General features: G+C 36.4%; 2 protein-coding genes across 4 annotated transcripts in view; one reads left to right on the top strand and one right to left on the bottom strand.

Moving 5' to 3' along the window:
• The window catches only part of OSGEPL1 (O-sialoglycoprotein endopeptidase like 1), a 33389-nt gene that overhangs the window by 5834 nt on the left and 4874 nt on the right, over window positions 1-22681 (top strand). For both annotated transcript variants that reach the window (XM_087435486.1, XM_087435485.1), the window contains 5 exons: window positions 607-811; window positions 888-1036; window positions 1859-1989; window positions 2109-2180; window positions 3674-3779. In XM_087435486.1, coding sequence (XP_087291612.1) covers window positions 607-811; window positions 888-1036; window positions 1859-1989; window positions 2109-2180; window positions 3674-3752 — 636 coding nt within the window. In that variant the 3' untranslated portion in view covers window positions 3753-3779. The remainder of the gene's footprint in view (window positions 1-606; window positions 812-887; window positions 1037-1858; window positions 1990-2108; window positions 2181-3673; window positions 3780-22681) is intronic.
• ANKAR (ankyrin and armadillo repeat containing) overlaps window positions 7425-22681 on the bottom strand; it is a 69858-nt gene continuing 54601 nt past the window's right edge. For both annotated transcript variants that reach the window (XM_014784680.2, XM_087435477.1), the window contains 5 exons: window positions 21943-22060; window positions 19660-19769; window positions 11702-11898; window positions 8985-9031; window positions 7425-7672 (listed from right to left, as the gene is read on the bottom strand). In XM_014784680.2, the coding sequence (XP_014640166.1) occupies window positions 7425-7672; window positions 8985-9031; window positions 11702-11898; window positions 19660-19769; window positions 21943-22060 (720 nt within the window). The remainder of the gene's footprint in view (window positions 7673-8984; window positions 9032-11701; window positions 11899-19659; window positions 19770-21942; window positions 22061-22681) is intronic.

Raw genomic sequence — 22681 nt, 5'->3', positions numbered from 1 at the left:
TTCTTACCCATTCCAAATAAGATGGTAAATGGTTTACATGAGTGCATAAAGGCTCAAATAGTATGCAGATGCAGTTATATTTTTAATCAAAAGAAGGTGCTTTGTAAAGTGTAAAGTACTGTAAAAATGTGAAATAAGAGGATATATAAAGATAACATAAGGACATTAAAGATGTCCAAGTTCTATGATTAAATGTCACAATTGCTGATACCATCGACAAGCAGATTTCTTTTTCCTTTGTTTTAAAATCCTGTAGAGCCTACTGCTATACACAAAAAAACCTGCTGCCAACAGTTGCAATGATTGGAAGAAATAAGACAGGTTCTTATTTTTGAAGTTCATCATTCAGCAGTCATCCACTTCAAACCTAGTCGCCGTCCCCGGTAGGAGAGCAGAAGTAGATAGGGAGGCAGTGACTGGCCAGCTTGTCAGGAGCGAGACTGTCCGTCTTTACTGACCACCAGCTGTAGTCCATGTTTGTAAAAGTATAGCGTGTCTTACTCATCCAGGTTGTTTTTTTTTAGTAAAATTCATTTCTTTTGTATCTTGATTTCAAAATGTGCGATTTTCTGACTCATTACAAAAATTTTTGTTTGTTTTTAATAGGTAGCAAGAAGACTTTCTTTAATAAAACATCCAGAGTGCTGCACCATGAGTGGTGGGAAGGCTATAGAACATTTGGCCAAACAAGGAAATAAATTGCATTTTGATTTAAAACCTCCCATGCAACGTGCTAAAAATTGTGATTTTTCTTTCTCTGGACTTCAACACATTCTTGATAGGATAATAATGCAAAAGGAAAAAGAGGAAGGTATATTTTTAATTAGTGAAGTTGGACAAATAAGTAATCCTGGATTGTGTCTAAAAATACCCACTCATTTCCACAGGTATTGAGAAGGGGCAGATCCTGTCTTCAGCTGCAGACATTGCTGCTGCAGTACAGCACACAACAGCATGCCACATTGCAAAAAGAACACATCGTGCTATTCTGTTTTGCAAGCAGAGAGGCTTGTTATGTCAAAGTAATGCAGTACTGGTAAGTTTTGTCATCTCACCTTAGAATGGTAGTAACACTTTATAGTATGTTACTTTTCTTCCAAGAGCTTAATTGACCCTGTCCGTAGGATGAAAAGGTCTTTAGATGCCATATGCTAGCCCTGACAGTATGAAATTATGGAGATTAAAGACTAACAGCCATTTCTTGTACATATATGGCAGCTTAATGTGACGTGTACAGCCTGTGTGGCATAAATGTCCAAGACTGCATCTTCTCATTGAATTTAAAAGAAAGTTTATAATAAGAAATGAAATGCAGTAATGTCTGTCATTATTTTTAGAAAAATAGGCTGATTTCCTTCAAATTTATGTTCCTTTGATGAAATCCCTTTAAATGTGCTTAAAAGCCTTGATAGACTTCCTGTTTAACTGTATCTTAAAGTTCATTCTTTTGATAATTATGAAGTGAGAAAATATTTAAATGATGGTAGATTCACAAAATGGAATATTACATGAATATCAAAGATAGTTTTTTAAGAATTATATAAAATAAAAAGTGCTTATAAGTAAAAAAACTTCAGGGTCTAAAATATTGTTGTACTATGATTGTAAATTGCAAAAAGATTAGAAGAAAATGTAAAAAAACGATAATAGTGATTGTATGCTGATATTGAAATTGTTGGTGATTTTTTTTTCTTCTCCAGATTTGTATTATACAGACATATTACTTGCTCATTACCCATCTATCAAAATGTGATATTTTCTGATTGTATAACACTGGTATTTTCCCCAGGTTTAGCTCATAGCTTGGCTCATATTTGTATGTGATATTTGTTAATTTTGGTCTTCTCAATTCCTGCAGGTTGTATCTGGAGGCGTTGCAAGTAACTTATATATTCGAAAAGCTCTGGAAATTGTAACAAATGCAACACAATGCACTTTGTTGTGTCCTCCTCCCAAACTGTGTACTGACAACGGCATTATGATTGCATGGTAAGCCATGGGATATGTGTGCTTCACTCAAAAATTTGTAAATATTAGTTGCCATTTCATCATGCTAAATCTTCCTTTAAATTTTGCACTATTTTTTTATTTTTATGATTCTTATTTAGGAATGGTATTGAAAGATTGCGTGCTGGCTTGGGCATTTTACACGACACAGAAGGCATTCGCTATGAACCAAAGTATGTGGTACCATTCCTAATCTTTATGCAAGTTGCACTATAAAAGTCAAAGCCTGGATTTTGTTTTTTATATGAAGTTTTCATTGATATTCTGGTGGTACTTGAAGAAAGGTTACATTAATTTCTTTCATGAACCTAGGAGGTAGATACCTTATAAGGAATATTTTTGCTAAGTATCAAATTATAAAAATTTTGACAAATCATAGGTTAGAAACAGGCAGTGGGTAAGGGTGATGAATTCTCTCATTTGGGACCAGAACAGAAACCATATTCATGGCCTGGACTTTTGCAATGTCAAGACCATCTCAGGACCAGCTGGTATGAAGGGAATTAAGGAAGAAGTACAAAAAGCATTCAGATGTGAGACTGGGTTGTGAGTATACTCCTCCATAGGCAGCTGAGAAATGGCCAAAAGATAAGCTGTTTTCTACTAGCTTTATTTCCTCTCCCAAATCAAAGTTCCAAGGAATAGCACAGTTTTTCAATTTGTTATCAAGTTCTGGTCTAAGTTAATTCTAGAATAGTAAAAATAGTAAAGGATGATTATGTTTCATAATCTGACATAATTCTACTTTTAACATTGTTTCATCTAATGTTTTAAAACTTTACAGCAATTTTAGTCCATAACTATAGCTACATGAACCGTAGACAATTAAGGCTGATCATAAATGAACAGAGTTTAGTTAGTAGTGGCAGAAGGAATCCCCTATGTCGATGGCCTAGCCTCAGGTAAAATATATTGTCTGACCCAGTGGTACCTTCTTGTGGCAGTGTTGAGGCTAGAAATGATGGCTTTTTCAGGTTGGGATCCAGTTGAAGCCTTATATTGGGCAACATTGTAAGAAAGCAGAAATCTGAGGCCAAAGTATTTACTGAGAAGGAACAGAAAAAGGGTAGGATCTAAGGCCTCTCCTGCCAATAATGACACAGGAAGGTAGAAAAAGAGCAAGCCAGTTTTTTAAACCTCAGAAAAGAATCGATAGAAACCTGGGGAATTTCTAAAGTAGGAATGTATGCAGGTTTGACTTTAGCTTTATGGTAAACTGCTTTTACTCTTTTAGCTTTGTAGAGAATTATAAGGCATTTTTTTGTTATTTTTTTATTTCATTTTAAGTTTTTATTTATTTACAGTATTTGAGAGCAATAGAACTATTTCTTTCAAAAACATCTCATCGAGATGTATACATTAAACTCATCGAGCTGTATACATTAAATATGTATAGCTTTTTACATGTCAGTTATACCTCAAAGTGGTTAAAAAAACATCTCCAAATTTGGATTTCTTATTAATGGAACTGGCCTTCCTTCACCCATTATTCTGGTTTGAGGAACCACTGTATTTGTATGTATTCAAGAGCCATCACCACATATGATTAATTATACATTAGACATGTATAGCGTTTGTCAGAATTCTAAGCAAATAGTCTGCAGAACTGGAGACAGATCAGGAAGCAAATATGTGAAATAATGTGATTTGTCTGATTATGACGCAGATGTCCTCTTGGAGTAGATATATCAAAAGAAGTTGGAGAAGCTGCCATCAAAGTACCACGACTAAAAATGAAGATTTGATTTTTGCTTTTCATAAAACCCCTAAAGGTAGTATTTCAACATTAAGTTTTGATTTTTTGTATATCAAATTGTAGAAGATATATATAATAGTAATTGTTTATCAAGACTTCAATATTCTTTTTCTCATGTTTGATATTTAAGCTGCTTTTCTGAGAGACTGTAATAATATGTTATAGTCTTACAAGGGAGTATAGATTTTTTTATTATCAAAAACCAAAGTAAAACACTTGTGGGGAAAAGAATGTACTGATATTGGCGGGTAGAAAGAAAAACCTTGGAAGAAAGTAATTCTGCTAAATCCTGGACCCATATTTTACAGGCCTAGATCTTTCTCCCCCTTTTTCTTATCAAGAGAGTAGAAGCTATTTTTTGGCTCCTGCTGAAACATTAGTCTGACTTTTCTAACGAGAGAGCAGTTTTAGAAAGGTAGCCAGGTCAGTCATGTCAAATCAGAGAATTCTAAATCAAGACAAAAGATGACTTTTTCTAACAGAATGTATGTTATTAATTATAAAAATGTATGTTATTAGGTATCTTCTCTGAAGCAAATGAGATGTCTATACATTTCTTAAAATCTAAGATTTTAAGAAATACGACATGCAAATAATTCCTCAAGTGTGTATTGTACTTGTTAGTTGACCACATATATTCATAAGCTTTATTTTGAAACTGTATTTAATCGATGAAAATATATGAGATGAAAAGGATTTTTTTTGATAATTTCCTTTGTTTCAAATTTCCTACAAATTTGAAACTTTGTACTGCAGGTATAATGGCAGTTTATCACTTTTTTCTGCCTAGATTAAAGTAACTGAATGTACTGTCCTTTGAATATGAGGCCAGTGCTACTGACTGTTTAATGTCGTTGGAGAGATTTTACCAGTAGGAATTTATATTACATCATCCATACTGGACCAACTTGTTAACTTTCTAATCAGTGACTTGCTTTATTGAGAAACTAGGGAGTAAGGATAAAAATACAGAATGAAAAGATTTCTTATTTTAATCCTACTTTAAGGTGACCTCCCTTTTGGGAAATTCCATAAGTAATTCTTTTTTTTAGAATTTTGATCATAGAGTATTGCTTTATCATCATCCATTTTATCCTGGAAATAGAAAATATAATTTATTTGAGGGGCACATATGGAAACAGCCAATATTTATAAAGCTTTGCATTCTTTGATGTCGAAGTATAGGTGTGATAGAATTGGTTTGTAAATATCATTTAAAGAAACTATTTGTGAGCCAGCCCTGATGGCCTAGTGGTTAAAGTTTGGCACACTCTGCTTCGGTGGCCCAGGTTCAGTTCCCAGTCGTGGAACCACACCACTCGTCTGTCAGTAGCCATGCTGTGGCAGAGGCTCACATAGAAGAACTAGAAGGACTTACAACTAGAATATACAACTACGTACTGGGGCTTTGGGGAGAAAAAAAAAGAGAGGAAGGCTGGCAATAGATGTTAGCTCAGGGCAAATCCTTCCCAGGAAAAAAGAAAGATGATGAAGTGTTTATTAAAAAAAAACTTTTTTTTTTTTTATTATATTCATATTTTACATTTGTATCTATGTTCTGTATCATGTGAATCTGAATTCACAGAGAAGTGTAATTATTTCCTGTGGCTATTACCATCAGAGTGCATATAAACTATACGAGAAAATTGACCAAAATTTCTTCTCGCTATCAGAAGTGTTATAAAATAAGGATATCTATAAACTAAGTTCTTAAAGTTTCAGTTTCAAAATTGTTCCAGGTGCTACAAGCACACATGTCAAAATTGAGTTCATGATATAAATAAGGGACCCTACAGATAAAGGAAATGAGCAGATTCTGTAAGCATTCCATATCTTTAGGCCTTTCTGTACTTAACCATAAGGAAAGAAGGAAGGAAGGGAAAAAAGAAAGAGAGAAAGATGGAAAGGAAGAGGAAGGAAGAAATGCTGAACTCTGTGTTAGCAAGCATATGTGCTTACTTTTTGCCAGGTAAGAGGCAGGCAATTTGCTGAAATCCTCTGTATCTTGAGGCCTTTCTCATCTTATATATAATTTTAAAAACAAAAATAAAAATACAATGCAGGGTAATAAAAATAACCTTTACTAGGGGTGCTGTACTTTAGGACAAATACTGTAAGTTTTAGGAGTGGTAGGATGGTCTGGCTAGGCCAAGATACTCAGGAAATGTCTATGTTATTGAATGCCAAGAAACCCTGATCCTCAACCCTGAAAATACTCTTAAAATACAGTCTTTAGCCATTTCAAAGTTTGCTGTCTGAAGGCCTTTTTTTGTGTCTACGAGGCTCAATATTTTCATTGATGTGAATTCTTATCCTTAACGGTACTGAATAAATGACACAGTTTCTTATCATTTGAATTATTTATCCCTTTCTAGTATAAAATATGCCGTTTCCCCCTGCAATTCCTATGTTTTAGTCCTTCCATCAGTTGTGACACAAAGCAATTAAGCTAATTTGGAATTGAATTGGAAAATTAAAGAGGTCTCATTGCACAGAGATTAAGAGCACAGACTTTGGACTCTGGCGCATAGAAAGGCCTAAGAACATGTAGCTACCATCTTCACTGTCATTATTCTTGTGTTAAAGCATGTTGTGGGGGGCCTGCCCGGTGACATAGTGGGTAAGTTCGCACTGCTCTGCTTTGGCAGCCTGGGGTTCGAGGATTTGGATCCCAGGTGTAGACATATGCACCACTCATCAAGCCATGCTGGTGTGGCGTCCCATATGTAAAATAGAGGAAGATGGGCACAGATGTTAGCTCAGGGCTAATCTTCCTCAGCAAAAAAAAAAAGAGGAAGACTGGCAATGGATGTTAGCTCAAGGCTGATCTTCCTCACCAAAAATAAATAAAGCATGTTGGGGAAAATAACTGCCAATTAATATATATGTTCAATGCAGCCCAGGTAGACTGTATGGAGACAATTGAGCAAAGTGGACAGAGAAAAAGGGGGGCTTTAAAGGACACAGTGAAGCCCAGCTTGCTTTTGTATCAAATGTATCTGCTGCTGAAAAATGGAAGAAGCAGACGTACATCAAAACTTGGACCTACTGGAAACAGTACTCTTGGGCAAAGACATCATGTGATTCTACACCACAAACAGTTTCAACCTTCCCAGCTGCAAACCAAAGATACACTCTATGTTTCGAGAATGGTCAACACTGGTGGTCACATTTTTTAGCCATACTTTTGTACTTGAAGGGCAATGATTTCACATTTTTTTAAAATACAGTGTTTTAAAAGTATACGTTTTGGGTTTTAGAAGCCTCATGCATTTGTAGTCTTTATCATTAAATATCTCAAGGTATTACAGTGAGTGTTAACGCATGGGCTACTTTGAGTCAGGCCTCTTTAGCCCAGCCTACCAATTTAAAAATGTTTCTAACACTTGATAAATATACTAATTATGTCCCTCGTATCAGTTGCTATATTTTAATAATTTTAAGTGCCGGCATTCTATTACAGAAAATTCTACTTATTTTTTTAAACCATAACTCTGACCTGATGTTAAATTCCAGTAGTCATGCTAAGGAAAATATGTTAACTATCAATATCAAGAACTTCCATTCAAAAAGATTATTCAGTTATGTGTATTTTATCACAATTAAAAATAAAAAATTTAAGAAGATTGCTTAGGAATCCTTTCATTCTAAAATGCTTTTATTAGCCTTCTGCGGGCTCGGGATTAGCTTTCTGTACATGTTTCCCAAGTTGGCTCAAAAACACTATTCTTGGTCTTGATACTTTTATGAAATCTGATGAAATTGCAGATGAAAAGGAAAAAATATTTTGAGAAACAGTGGTCTTTTCTGTTGTTTTGAAGAGCCCCATGAAGTTAGTTACAGGAGGTATTAAAGTCAAAGAATCTCTTGGTTGAATTTTAGGTTTTAATTTTCTTCGGTGCTCTTTTCCTGGAAATTAGAGAGCCACAATTAAATGTCTCTTTCTTAAGTGTAAGCTCTAGGTATAGTCTCATTGTTTTCAGTTCTGTATAGTTCTATTTTCTTCACATCACTAAAACATACTAAGAGAACAGATTAGTAGCTTCTGGACTTTTAGATGTCAGAGTGCAAAAATTTGTGGGGACTAATACATGGTCTCCAACTTTTTATTATGCCACGTTGGCGTTAATACAAGAACAAATGCCAACTACTTGAAACATCATTTTGTAAAAGAAGAGATATTTTAACGCCAAAAGAAAGTGTCAAAGGCATTATCCCCAAATGACAGACTTTACACGGAATAAAATTAACTTTATCAGAAAGTTGCTACATTGCCCTTATTTTTTCTTAGGTTACCACAAACCTGTGAAAACTTCATCAGACCATTACTGGTACACAGATTGTTGTTTAGAAACCAATATTAAAGTGAAGAAAGAATGGCACTGGCTTTCTTCTTTTGTATGAATTACTCTTACAGTAAAGAAGCTATACCAAAAAACAGACATGCTTCTACCCATGTATTCAGAAATCTAGCCTCCCATACATGCCTGGCTTCCTTCAGATACTCCCTGAATAAAGTTCTTTCCTCTCCTTTTATTCTCTCTCCCTATTTTCTCCCTTTCCATTTGTGAGTCTAGCAAACTGATCTTGACTTCTGAATGGTTCTATCCTTGCTTTTGACTACAGGACAATATACCAAAGTAAGACTGATTTTAGTCCTACACTAACCATACGTGAACAAGCACTAATTATATACATGAAACAAAAAGTAATTTATTTTCCCTATTATATGTCTAATAGGAATTGATGGGTAACATTATAAGATCTAGATTCTGATCTTGCAGGCCTAGGCCACCCAACCATCATCTACCAACCATGTATAAACTGTACAGAGTATCAATGGAAAAAATGTGGTCTCTGCCCTGAGAACTTATAGTAAAGTTGTACATGAAACAGAACAATAGAAAGATCACAATTTAAGTCATACTTACCTGGTGTTTCAATAATGACTTATTTCTATGCATGGCTTGTGAGAAAACACAAAGTTAGAAGGGATTTCTGTCAAGTGATGTTAGTAGGGAAGGCCTTAAAAGAATTGATTAACATGGGCTTGTAAATGAGGATATTTTAGGTATACAGAATTACAAAAGCAAAAGTTCACAGGTAAACTTTTTTTTTGGTAACCTCTATGTTTTGGATTTTTAGAAATGGAACACAGAACTAATAAATGTCAGGGCTAGAAGGTACCTCAGAGTTCAGAGATAAAAGAAAAATTAGTTACCTTTTTTAAAGACAGGAGTTATGGATGGCCCTCCATTTTTCTCTAGACTAAAACGAAAACATTTTTATTACAAAAACTACAAATATATAAGAGACTTAGTATACCCAGGTACCATGTTCAATGCCTAAACTTAATTTGTACATGTTACCTGTACTAACTATGCATGTTACCTGTAGGTATTTTATATTCAGTCACTCATTTACTCACTTATCACTCAGAACATTTGGAACATTAAATCTGCTTGAAGTGATCAGGGAAAGCTTCAGGGAAGAAGAGACACTTCAACTGGGTTTTGAAGAAAATAGGTCTTCAAATGGATGGGGGGAGGGTATTTCACACAGAGGGAATAGGATATGAAAAATTACTCTACTATAAAACAGCATGGCATGTTCAGAGGGCACTAAGTAGTCTGGTGTTAGAATTAAAGGTATCTGGAGACATGACGGAAGATAAGGTTGGAGAATAAAGATCAGGTCATTTTATGTATTAAGAATACGAGAAAATTTAAACTTTATTTTCAAAGCAGTGGGATACCAATGAACTGTTTCAAGCCAAAGAATAACAAGGTGTACCTAAGTTAATATAGTGTGTGTGTCTTTAAAAGACAGTATTTATAAAAGAAGTATTATTTCATCAACATCCTATACACGTAATATATAAATACAGTATTACAAAATTTCCGTGGTAATGAAACATAGGTCTTGATTAAAGTTAATATATTAAAGGTAGTTATCACAAATGTATTCCTGGTTAATTTGATGAGGAACATTTGCTGTTGACAGCTTTAATGTGGCTCAGGCTTCAATCTGTTCATATTGCCAACTTCATGGCTATAGGGTAACATGGATATAGGGTAAACTAGCCTAGTGTTAGGCTCAGATTACTTTTATTTTATGCAGAGTCAGTTAACACCAGTAAAATTATGTCTCTCTACATACTTCAAAATTTGCACATCCAAGGACTCTTCTAATCTGCCATTCTTGGGGCTGAATGGGGGCATGGGAATAGAGAAGTGGTATATACTCCAAAAAAAATGCTGTTATGATCCTAACCACAGTCAATATACTTTCTGTTTCCAGTAATGGTATCAAGGAATATTTTGTGGAAGGATATGGTTATCCATCCCAAAAGTTCCAAACTTGTCTTAATAATCTTTTAGTGCATTTCCCGTGGTTTCATTTAAACCAAACTCCTTCACAAGACTGTTATGACAATTAAAGGGAATAGTCCATATAATGCTCTGAAGAAAGTGCATAGCACTATTAGTTATGGGAGTAATTGTTATTTGCTTACCAGTTCCACCTCACTTGGTAACCATCCTTATAAGTTTACAGACCACTGGTCACTGCTTATAATCCTGAAAGTTGAGTGTTCACAACTCCAGGGGGTGTCATTCACTTCACAGTCATTGTAGGTTTGTATAGTTAACTACAGCCATTTTCCAGCACATGGCAGTAAAGTGTCTTGAGGAACGGGCACCTTTTTCTAATTCCCGAAAAGTTGCCATATGGGCTAGCTATGGGAGTGACTGTGTAAAATAATAGTTCCATTATTTACCCTAAATTAATTTTTTGAACCAGTAAATATTATTTTTTTAACATTGTCAATTATAGCAATTATAATTTAGATTTCCCTGGCTTATTATATAAAATTAGGTAATCTGGGGCTGGCCCAGTTGCATAGTGGTTAAGTTCACACAGTTTGCTTTGGCGGCCCAGGGTTCGCCAGTTCGGATCCTGGGCGCAGACCTACTCACCGCTCATGAAGCCATGCTGAGGTGGTGTCCCACATAGAAGAACTAGAACAACCTACAGCTAGGATATACAACTACATACTGGGGCTTTGGGGAGAAAAAAGTAAAAGAGGAAGATTGGCAACAGATGTTAGCTCAAGGCCAGTCTTCCTCAAAAAAAAAAAAATTAGGTAATCAGTCTTGGGTTTTCAGGTTTTCAAAGAATTAAAATTAAAGTGACTCTGAAGATGTACTCATTTTTCTCTATACTTAAAAGTGATTTATAGAAGCATGATACACTATTGTATCTTATTCTCTTCTGTTATCATAGAGTTAATATATCTTGAGTAGTTCTGTTTTCCTATATATAAATAGCACTATTTGCTGCAAAGACTTGTAATTCAGCTACATCTATGGAAGAAGAGAAAATATGCCCATTGTAAGGAGACTCTCTTCTCTCTTTTTTCAGAAACTTAAGTTCATGATGAAACTACAACACTGAATAAATGCCTGGCAAACTTTGCCATAACTCCAGCCACTGGGTCTGATTTAGCCATTTCCCTCCTGGGAGTTTGGCCTAGCTTTGGATCAAGTCCAAAAGTCCTATTTGATGCCAGAGTTATGGTGGTGTTCCTGGTTGGCTCAGAAATCTCAAATGTACCTCAGTCTACACCAAAATGGCTTCCTGGATCAGACTTGGAGGCAACTGGTCTCCCAAAAACTTTTCTGAAATATGAATAATCCTAGCCAGACAGGATCCCCAAGATCTGGTTGTATTCTTGTCTGCACTCACAATTCTGTTGCTGAGTTGGAATTAAAACAGGCTTTGGCAATGGACATTTAGAATTAAGTTTATCCTTTGGTATAGAAGGCATATATTCATATCATATCAAGGATAGTTCCCCTTGTTTATCTTCCTTAAACTTCCTTAAAAGTTCCTCTATCAATAATTTCACTACTGCAACTTCAAATATAGGCACAATACCTTAAAGAAGGAAGTCCCACTCTTTGTTGCATTTGAAATTCCTTTAAAAATGCTGGGTTAATACTTGCATCTCTGCTGATATTGTTTGTTATACGAAGGAACTGATTAGGCTTATTCCTGCATTCCTTTAATAGGATGCGCAAAGCATTTGCATTGTAAGTTAAGTAGCCAAGAGCACAGGAGCAAGCTGTGCGAACCTAAATGAAGAAGAAACAATTCCTCCTTAACCACTGAGAGTTGTTCTTAAAATATCTAGCCCAGTGCTCTCATTAGATATTTCATAGGAAAGTCTCTGTAGCTATGTATAGCAGATATGTATGTCAACCAATGGCAATCTATAGATGGAAACTAATAGCCATATTTTTAGAGAGGGCTGTCAATTGCCACTGAGTCCTAGTAGTTGTTCTCAGTCCTGACTGCCTTTCAGAATCGCCAGGAGTTTAAAAAAAAAAGCTCACCAACTGAATCAGATTCTCTTGGGGGTAGAATCTGGGCATTTGTATTGTTTTTGAAGTGTCACAGGTGATTTTAATGTTCAGCTAGCATGAACCATTGAGCTTGAACTATGACAGTGGGTCTCAGTCTTGACTGTGCATTGGAATCACCTGGAAAGCTATGAAAATTACTCATGCCTGGGTTCCACCCCTAGAAACTCTATTTTGGGGTGCAGCCTGGACATTGGGATTTTTCAGAATGGCTCAGGTGAGTGTAATAAGAAACTAGGTAAGAGACTATAAGATAAAAGTAAGTTAAAAATAAGCCTCTCAGGAGTGACGTCAGCATCATGGCGGAGTGAGCTTTCCCGTGAACTCTTCCCCCCACAAGATACAACAAAAGGAACAGTCACAGACCAGCAATGGAATCCCAGACGGTGAAAAGCTAGAGCAGAAAGATCCACACTGCCGCACATCTGAGAGCGGAACGTTCTGGGCCCCCGGAGGAAGTGGGGAGAGAGGACTCAAAAGAGCCACAGGGCTACCATCAACATCTGAGCACCCCAGAGAGCGGATAAAGAGGGTCAAAGGAGAAGCCTCCCATGTCAGGGACCCCGAGGGCAAAAGAGAGAGCTCCCCCCTCCCCGCAAACCGGACCCTGCAGCTCAACCGACCAGACCAGACCTAGCGATCTGCGGCAGACCAGACCAAGAGATCCGCGACAGACCAGACCAAGCGATCCGCGGCAGACCTGATCAAACGACAGGACCTGTGGATCGCAGCGGGAAAAAAAAAACAAAAAACAAAACTGCGGATCACAGCAGAAAAACCGGGGCAGAGCGCAGGGGGCTTAGACTACACAGCCCTTTACCACCAGACAGTGGCGGCAGGTGGAAATTGCAACCAGGGATTTCCAGGATGAGGAAAAACAAAACCAACACAGGAACCACAATGCAAAAATATATGAAATCACCAGACCGGAAACAAAATGACAAGCACCCAGAAACCAACCCCGAAGACACAGAAATCCATAATCTAAATGACAGAGATTTCAAAATAGCTATCATAAAAACACTCAACGAAATACGAGATAACACAGACAAACAATTCAATGAGATTAGGAGTTTCTTCACAAAAGAGATTGAAATCATAAAGAAAAACCAATCAGTGCTGATGGAGATGAAGAACACAATGGAGGAGATAAAGGAGAATCTGGAATCTTTAAAGAACAGAGCTGACAATATGGAGGAAAGAATTAGCACTTTAGAGGATAGGAATACAGATATACTCCAGATGGAAGAGGAGAGAGAACTAAGACTAAAAAGAAATGAAGAAAGACTCCGAGAAACATCTGACTCTATTAGAAAATGTAACATAAGAATTATAGGTATTCCTGAGGGAGAAGAGAGGGAAAGAGGAACAGAGAGCCTATTCAAGGAAATAATAGCTGAGAATTTCCCAAGTCTGGGGAAGGAGCAGGAAATACCAGTAAGCGAAGCCAAGAGGACACCTATATATATTAACAGACAAAGGCCTTCACCACGACACCTAGTGGTAAGGCTAGCCAGGGTCAATGACAAAGAAACAATATTAAGGGCAGCTAGACAAAAACAAAAAATAACGTACAAAGGAACTCCCATCAGGCACTCAGCGGATTTCTCAACAGAAACTTTACAGGCTAGAAGAGACTGGAATGATATATTTAAAATACTGAAAGACAAAAACTTTCAGCCAAGAATACTCTATCCAGCAAAAATATCCTTCAAATATGATGGAGAGGGCCGGCTCCGTGGCTTAGCGGTTGAGTGCGCGCGCTCTGATGCTGGCGGCCCGGGTTCGGATCCCGGGCACGCCCCAAGGCACCGCTTCTCCGTCCAACCCGGGGCCGAGTCCCACGTACAGCAACTAGAAGGATGCGAACCTATGGCATGCAGCTATCTACTGGGGCTTTGGGGGGAAAAAAATGAATAAATAAAATCTTTAAAAAAAAACAAATATGATGGAGAAATAGTAACTCTTCCAGATAAACAAAAGCTAAGGGAGTTCATGGCCACGAGACCCCCACTATAAGAAATACTCAAGAAGGCCCTCAGGCCTGAAAAAAAGAAGAGAAAGGGAACACAAAGCTTGGAGCAAGGAGAAAAGTAGGTAGACAAACTCAGAAAAATAGTAGATCTTTACCGGAATAGGTTAGCAACCACTTAAATACTAAATTCAAAGATCAAAGGAAGAAACTCACCAAAAATAAATTTAACCTCATCACTGTAAACACACAGCCACAGCACAAGATAGAATAAGGTATAACAAGAACAACTTAGAAGGGGAAGAGGAAAGTGATTGAATTGACTTAGTATAAGGAAATAGGAGGCCATCGGATAATGGACTATCTCATACACAATATTTTTTGCCCAAACCTCAAGGTAACCACTAAACAAATAATCAAAACAAAACCACATATGATAAACAAAGAGAAAACTAGAAGAGTCATAAGACAGAACAACCAAACTGAATTGGCAGTCTGAAACAAATGGGACAAGAAACAAAGGAAATGCAAAAGAACCAGAAAATAAGTGACAAAACAGCAACATTAAGCCCTCATATATCAATAATTACCCTAAATGTAAATGGATTGAACTCTCCAATCAAAAGATACAGAGTGGCAGGATGGATTAAAAAGCAAGACCCAACAATATGCTGCCTTCAGGAAACACATCTTAGCACTAAAGACAAGCACAGGCTCAGAGTGAAAGGATGGAAGACAATACTCCAAGCTAATGGCAAGTAAAAGAAAGCAGGTGTTGCCATACTCATATCAGACAAAGTAGACTTCAAGATAAAACAGGTTAAGAAAGACAAAGAAGGGAAATATATAATGATAAAAGGGACACTCCATCAAGAAGACATATCACTTATAAATATATATGCACCCAACATAGGAGCACCAATGTACATAAAGCAACTATTAACAAACCTAAAAGGAGACATCAACAACAACACAATAATAGTAGGGGATCTTAATACCCCACTTACAACAATGGATAGATTATCCAGACAAAAAATCAATAAAGAAATAGTAGACTTAAATGAAAAACTGGATGAGATGGACCTGGTAGACATATACAGAGCACGCCATCCAAAAACAGCTGACTACACATTCTTCTCAAGCGTGCATGGAACATTCTCTAGGATAGACCATATGTTGGGAAACAAAGCAAGCCTCAATAAATTTAAGAAGATTGAAATCATAACAAGCATCTTTTCAGACCTTAAGGCTATGAAACTGGAAATGAACCATGAAAAAACAACTGGGAAAGTGACAAAAATGTGGAGATTAAACAACATGCTACTGAACAACCAATGGATCATTGATGAAATTAAAGGAGAAATCAAAAACTATCTGGAAACAAACGAAAATGATAATATGCCATATCAAACCATGTGAGATGCAGCAAAAGCGGTCCTGAGAGGGAAACTCATAGCGATACAAGCCCACCTTAACAAACAAGAAAAAGCCCAAATAGGCAACCTTAAATTACACCTAACAGAACTAGAAAAAGAAGAACAAACAAAGCCCAAAGCCAGCAGAAGGAGAGAAAAAATAAAAATCAGAGCAGAAATAAATGAAATTGAGACCAAAAAAACAGTAGAAAGGATTAATGAAACAAAGAGTTGGTTCTTCGAGAAGATAAACAAAATCGACAAACCCTTAGCCAGGCTTACTAAGAAAAAAAGAGAAAAGGCTCAAGTAAATAAAATTAGAAATGAAAGAGGAGAAATTACAACGGATACCACGGAAATAGAGAGGATTATAAGAGAATACTATGAGAAATTATATGCCAACAAATTGGACAATCTAGAAGAAATGGATAAATTCTTAGACTTATACAACCTCCCAAAATTGAACCAAGAAGTAATGGAGAATCTGAATAGACCAATAACAAGTAAAGAGATTGAAATAGTAATCAAAAACCTCCCAAAAAATAAAAGTCCAGGACCAGATGGCTTCTCCAGTGAATTTTACCAAACATTCAAAGAAGATTTAATACCCATCCTTCTCAAACTATTCCAAAAAATAGAGGAAGATGGAACACTTTCTAAATCATTCTACAAGGCCAACATCACCCTGATACCAAAACCAGACAAAGACAATACAAAGAAAGAAAATTACAGGCCAATATCGCTGATGAACATTGATGCAAAAATCCTCAACAAAATATTGGCAAACCGAATACAACAATACATTAAAAAGATCATACACCATGATCAAGTGGGATTTATACCAGGGACACAGGGATGGTTCAACATCCGCAAATCAATCAACATGATACATCACATCAACAAAACAAAGAATAAAAACCACATGATCATCTCAGTAGACGCAGAGAAGGCATTTGACAAGATACAACATCCATTTATGATAAAAACTCAATAAAATGGGAAGAGAAGGAAAGTACCTCAACATAATAAAGGCCATATATGACAAACCCACAGCCAACATCATACTCAACGGGGAAAGACTGAAAGCCATTCCTCTGAGAACAGGAACGAGGCAGGGCTGCCCACTCTCACCACTCCTGTTCAACATAGTACTGGAGGTTTTGGCCAGAGCAATTAGGCAAGAAAAAGGAATACAAGGAATCCAAATAGGTAACGAAGAAGTGAAACTCTCACTATTTGCAGATGACATGATTGTGTATATAGAAAACCCTAAAGAATCTGTTGGAAAACTATTAGAAACAATCAACAACTACAGCAAAGTTGCAGGGTACAAAATCAATCTACAAAAATCAGTTGCATTTCTGTATGCTAATAATGAACTAACAGAAAGAGAGCTCAAAAAGATAATACCATTTACAATTGCATCAAAAAGAATAAAATACCTAGGAATAAATCTTACCAAGGAGGTGAAGGACCTATACAATGAGAACTACAAGACATTATTGAAAGAAACCCATGATGACATAAAGAAATGGAAAGATATCCCATGCACATGGATTGGAAGAATAAACATAGTTAAAATGTCTATATTACCTAAAGCAATCTACAGATTCAAAGCAATCCCAATCAGAATCCCAATGACATTCTTCACAGAAATAGAAAAAAGAATACTAAAATTTATATGGGGCAACAAAAGACCCCGAGTAGCTAACGAAATCCTAAGAAAAAAGAACAAAGCAGGAGGCATCACAATGCTTGACTTCAAAACATACTACAAAGCAATAGTAATCAAAACAGCATGGTACTGGTACAAAAACAGACACATAGATCAATGGAACAGAATTGAAAGCCCAGAAATAAAACCACACATATATGGACAGCTAATTTTCGACAAAGGTGCTAAGAACATGCAATGGAGAAAGGAAAGTCTCTTCAATAAATGGTGTTGGGAAAACTGGACAGCCACATGCAAAAGAATGAAAGTGGACCATGTGCTATTGCCATTCACAAAAATTAACTCAAAATGGATCAAAGACCTGAAGGTGAGACCTGAAACTATAAAACTCATAGAAGAAAATATAGGCAACACACTAGTTGACATTGGTTTTAAAGGAATCTTTTTGGATGACATGCCTACCCAGACTAGGGAAACTAAAGAAAAAATAAACAAGTGGGACTTTATCAGATTAAAGAGCTTTTATAAGACGAAACCAGAATCAAGATGAACAGACAACCAACCAGCTGGGAGAGAATATTTGCAAAACATACATCTGACAAGGGGTTGATCTCCATAATATATAAAGAACTCACACAACTGAACAACAAAAAAACAAACAACCTGATCAAAAAATGGGCAGAGGAAATAAACAGACACTTCTCCAAGGAAGATATACAGATGGCCAATAGGCACATGAAAAGATGCTCAACGTCATTAATCATCAGGGAAATGCAAATCAAAACAACACTAAGATACCACCTCACGCCCGTTAGAATGGCTATAATCACCAAGACAAAAAACAACAAATGTTGGAGAGGACATGGAGAAACAGGAACCCTCATACACAGCTGGTGGGAATGCAAATTGGTGCAGCCTCTATGGAAAACAGTATGGAGATTCCTCAAAGAATTAAAAATAGAGATGCCCTATGATCCAGCCATCCCACTACTGGGAATCTATCCAACGAACCTGAAATCAACAATCCAAAGAGGCTTATGCACCCCTATGTTCATTGCAGCATTATTCACCATAGCCAAGAAGTGGAAGCAACCTAAGTGTCCCTCAACTGACGATTGGATTAAGAAAATGTGGTATATATATACAATGGAATACTACTCAGCCATAAAAAAAGATAAAATCGTCCCATTTGCAACAACATGGATGGGCCTGGAGCGTATTATGTTAAGTGAAATAAGCCAGAAAGAGAAAGACAAACACTGTATGATCTCACTCATATGTGGAATATAAACCAACACATGGACAGAGAAAACTGGACTGTGGTTACCAGGGGCAGTGGGGGTGGGGGCTGGGCACAAGGGGTGAAGGGAGTCATATATATGGTGATGGACAAACAAAAATGTACAACCCAAAATTTCACAATGTTAGAAACCATTAAAACATCAATTAAAAAAAAAAAGCCTTTCAGACTCAGGAAAGCAACTCAATTTCCCACTGGCAAAAACAAAGAAACATACACAAGTATCAGGCCACAGGACTCCAGAAAAAGTAGTTCTTTCCTTCTCTGAAGGAAATACCCTCTGCTTGTGACCCTGAAGTAATTAGGTTGTTCATATGATTAATTAAAGGATACTCCTGGGCAGTTCTTAGGAAAATCTGTTAGTGGTGGCATAAGAAATGTCATAGAATGAACATAAACCAGGCCCATGCCGGTACCAGAGGGTTAACATATTGGTCTTTATACTGGCATCTGACTGCTGTATATGCCCATATATCTTCCATGCTTGAACAGTGGTTCTCAGTGTCTGGTCCCTGGACCAGCAGCTTTAGTTTCTGGGAACTTGTTAAAAATGCAAGAATTTTGGGCCTACAAAATTTGGGGCCTAACAGATCAGAAACTTGGGGAATGGCGCCCAGCAGTCTATGGTGTAACAGGTACTCCACGTGATTCCGGTGTACCCTAAATTAGAGGAACACTGCCTTAGACCTTGGGGAAAAGCATAGGGGAGCACTGAGAGGCAAACCTCTACTATGGCCAGCCTGGCCTTCACACAGCTGTCCAGTGGATTCCACTTTCATTCATTACAAATAATTATAGAAATGACTTAGTGAGATTACAAAAACTAACCAGTTTATATTTTATAAATATTTTAATTACAAATTTCTGTATCATCAACGTACTTATTTGTAGATTGAATCTTCAATATTGAAGTTAAAACAAATGTGCACATTTTGTGGATACCAGAATTGTGGATGGCAGATGTAGTACAAGAAAAATCATCTAATTTTGAGTTAGTCACATGAACTATTACATAACACAGTTAACCTCTGGAGAAATTAGCCCACAGAAGTGAGAGAAAGGCAAGTTATATTTTTAGAATATTCAATTTTAGAATTACTTTTGTTTTTACCTCTTCTCTTCCTGAGTACAAATGATAGCAGAGCCGTTGGATTGTCCCTAATGTAGTAAATGCTTCTGAAATACCAGCTCTAGAATGAGCCAGGCTAGCTATTAAATTCCCTAAAAATTAAACAAGAAAAAATGCTTGTGTTATTTGATATAAACTGATATACTGTTTTATTTATTTGCACATTAAAAGGTTTAAAAAGGTATTAAAAAGGTTTGAGTCACAAGACATCTCTGTTAATGAAGAAGTGCTGAGAAAAACATATATATGGTAAATGTAGAATAAACTTACCCCAAAATTATGGTTTGGTTTTCTGTCACAAATAATAAAAGTTAAATAGGTTTATTTAAGAGTGGGGAATTGTGAAAATCAGAAGGTTTCTTCCGCCTGGCTTCAGAATATATTTTGTTTTGCAGTTTTAGGGGTTTTATGACTATGAATATAATGATTGAACTACCGTGAGAAAATTTAATGTGTCCTTTTTGCAGTTCAAATGGCTTTCAGTTAAGAAGATCTTAATGGTATTTTTAAATCAAGAAATGTATTGCTTTTTGAAGTTTAAAATTATTGAAGTTCTTGCCATAAAAAGAAATGTTTTGGGATTGAAAATAATAAAGTGATCCAGTAATTAAGTAAATGTGCAGCTGCCAACTTAAAACTGTTTCATTCGCATTCATGTTTTATTTTTAGAGCTTTTATGTGATATTCTTTTACAATATTATTGCTGTATTGGAATAAGTGTAACACAGACTTTAAGATATAAATGTATTTTTATATTTGTGAGTGGATACTTTATTGAGGTATTAACTGGGTTTTTGTTCTCCTTGTATTTTTTTCTGCTCTTCATTATAAGCCCAGAAGGCCTTTGTATTTATTGCCTCAGGTTGGGGAGGTCTGGGTAGTATGACCTAGAGCAAAAATTATCTCAAGATAACCTTTCAGGCTTATATTTTTCAAAAGTCTGAGTTTATAGAAGGCATTATGCTAGGGGGAAGGGACAGAGGTGTCTTTAAAGATGGGGAGTAAGGAATGGGGAACAAATGGAGGAGGGCAGAGAATCTAAGACTAGGAAGGAGATAGTAGGAACAGGTGCTTTGAGTGGGAATGGCTAAGTGGTACACAGGAAAACTGGACACTTGGCAACAGAAATCCTAGTCTCTGCAAAACTTCTGTGTTTTTGGAGCCTCTTCGGGGAACCACGTCAACTTGGACGTTGAGCACATAATTTATTTTACATTATACCTGAGGCCTGAATATCCTGCTTTGCTTGAGATACCCCGGACATGCATAGGACTCCGATGGTGGAGTGCAGAGAAAGTCTAGTAATTTTTGAGATTCAATTCCTACCAGCCTGGGGAAATTAATATTTGAAAGCTAGTATAATATGGCATTTCTTGCACACAAGAGTTTGTGGAATAAAATTTTAACCCACTACAATTGTTTTTCGGAGTCAGAATTACTATGACATTGAATTAAGAATGTTTAGATAAAAATATAGGTAATAACTTCTTTTAAACATGTCTTTTTCCTAGCTAGTTTCCATCAGAAAGTTTTTGTTTGCTTGAATTTTCCTTTAATGCCATTTGCTTCAATTCCTTCCATTCCATTCCTTCAATTTCCTTTGCTGCCTTTAGTGATCCATTTCAGTTAAAAAACAAATACCTTATTTATTTATTTTTTGGTATTAGTCACTCCATGTGGCTGTCATTTTGATACTGTTTTATGTTGCTCTGAGAGTGATATATCAAGTTAGTTAACTTACTGATCATCTGGAGAGTCAGGTCTGGAGTAGATATAGTTACGTAATTAGCATTAAGTGTGTCAAGAACTCTGTTGGGCCATTTTGATTTGCTATATTATGTAGCAACACGGAGAACTCTTAAATATTAGCAAAATGTGCGCAATTGGTCGAAAGGAAACCAGACAGAGCTATATCAGTATAAATCTGCCACTACTATTATAAATCAGTGTGTAAATTTTGTTGTTGGTAGCTCATAGTTGAATTTTCATTATATTCTGGAAAAAATAATTAGAGGTCCAAAAAAAGTAATTAGGAAATCAAAAAGGCCGTGTTCAGAGTTAACTCTGCTCCTATTCAGGGTGCAGAGTAGACTTCCATTGTTCCATGTAGACTTACTGTGGAGTTCCCTGTAGGCTTACATGAGTTCATTCTTCAAACCGTGTGACAGAGTATCAGGCTTACTATTTTATTATTGCTCAGATTACAAAAAAATTATTTTGGAAATAGTTTTATGTGGATACAATTAGCTTCTACTTATTTCTTACCTGTCAAGACAATAGTAGCAGAATTAACTGAATACAGACTGTCAACTAAAATAGTAACGCCTCTTGCAGACAAAGTAATATGGTCCACATCTATAATGACTTTAGCTAATATAATAATCTAAAAACAAAAAAGAAGCATAGAATCATTGAATATTTTCTTAATAGTTTCTCTTATTAAGCTTTTATGTTTTTTGGGGTACGTCTAAGGAAAGTAGGAGGGGTAATGTGGTAAGATTCAACAAAAGAGAAGCCGGTGGCAGGGGAAGAGTGAGTACTTGTCCCTGACTGGTCATTGCAGTGACCGTAGTAGGCCATATTATTCTTTCCACAATGTTTACAACTTGAGGTATGGATTCATAGTAAATACTTCTCCTAAAGGTCATATGCTAGAAAAAGAAGAGAGAGAATAAGACTAAGAAGAACCCAGATACATATAGTTGTCACAGGTTGAATAATCAGTGTGATCAGCTAAAGATTTGCAGTTGGAAAACTTGTCTTGGACACTACCATGTTTCTCTATTTCCTTGTAGATGGGGGGATGAAAATACCACTATTGCCTGTCAACCTGACAGGATTGTTATGAGCATCAGATGAGGTATAAAGGCAAAAGCATCTTGTAACTTGTAAAATTCTATATGAATGAAGAAATCTTCATAGATAATAGAGTTTTTATCAGGTGGAAGGGGCTGGTGTAAAAAATACCATGAATTCTACAAATCAGTAAACATTTTTCCAGATC

The sequence above is a fragment of the Ceratotherium simum genome, chromosome 9 (assembly GCF_057802395.1).
Source record: "Ceratotherium simum simum isolate JZ-2026a chromosome 9, ASM5780239v1, whole genome shotgun sequence".
In the NCBI taxonomy this organism is placed as follows: Eukaryota; Metazoa; Chordata; class Mammalia; order Perissodactyla; family Rhinocerotidae; genus Ceratotherium; species Ceratotherium simum.
This window is presented reverse-complemented; position numbering and strand designations above follow the sequence as displayed.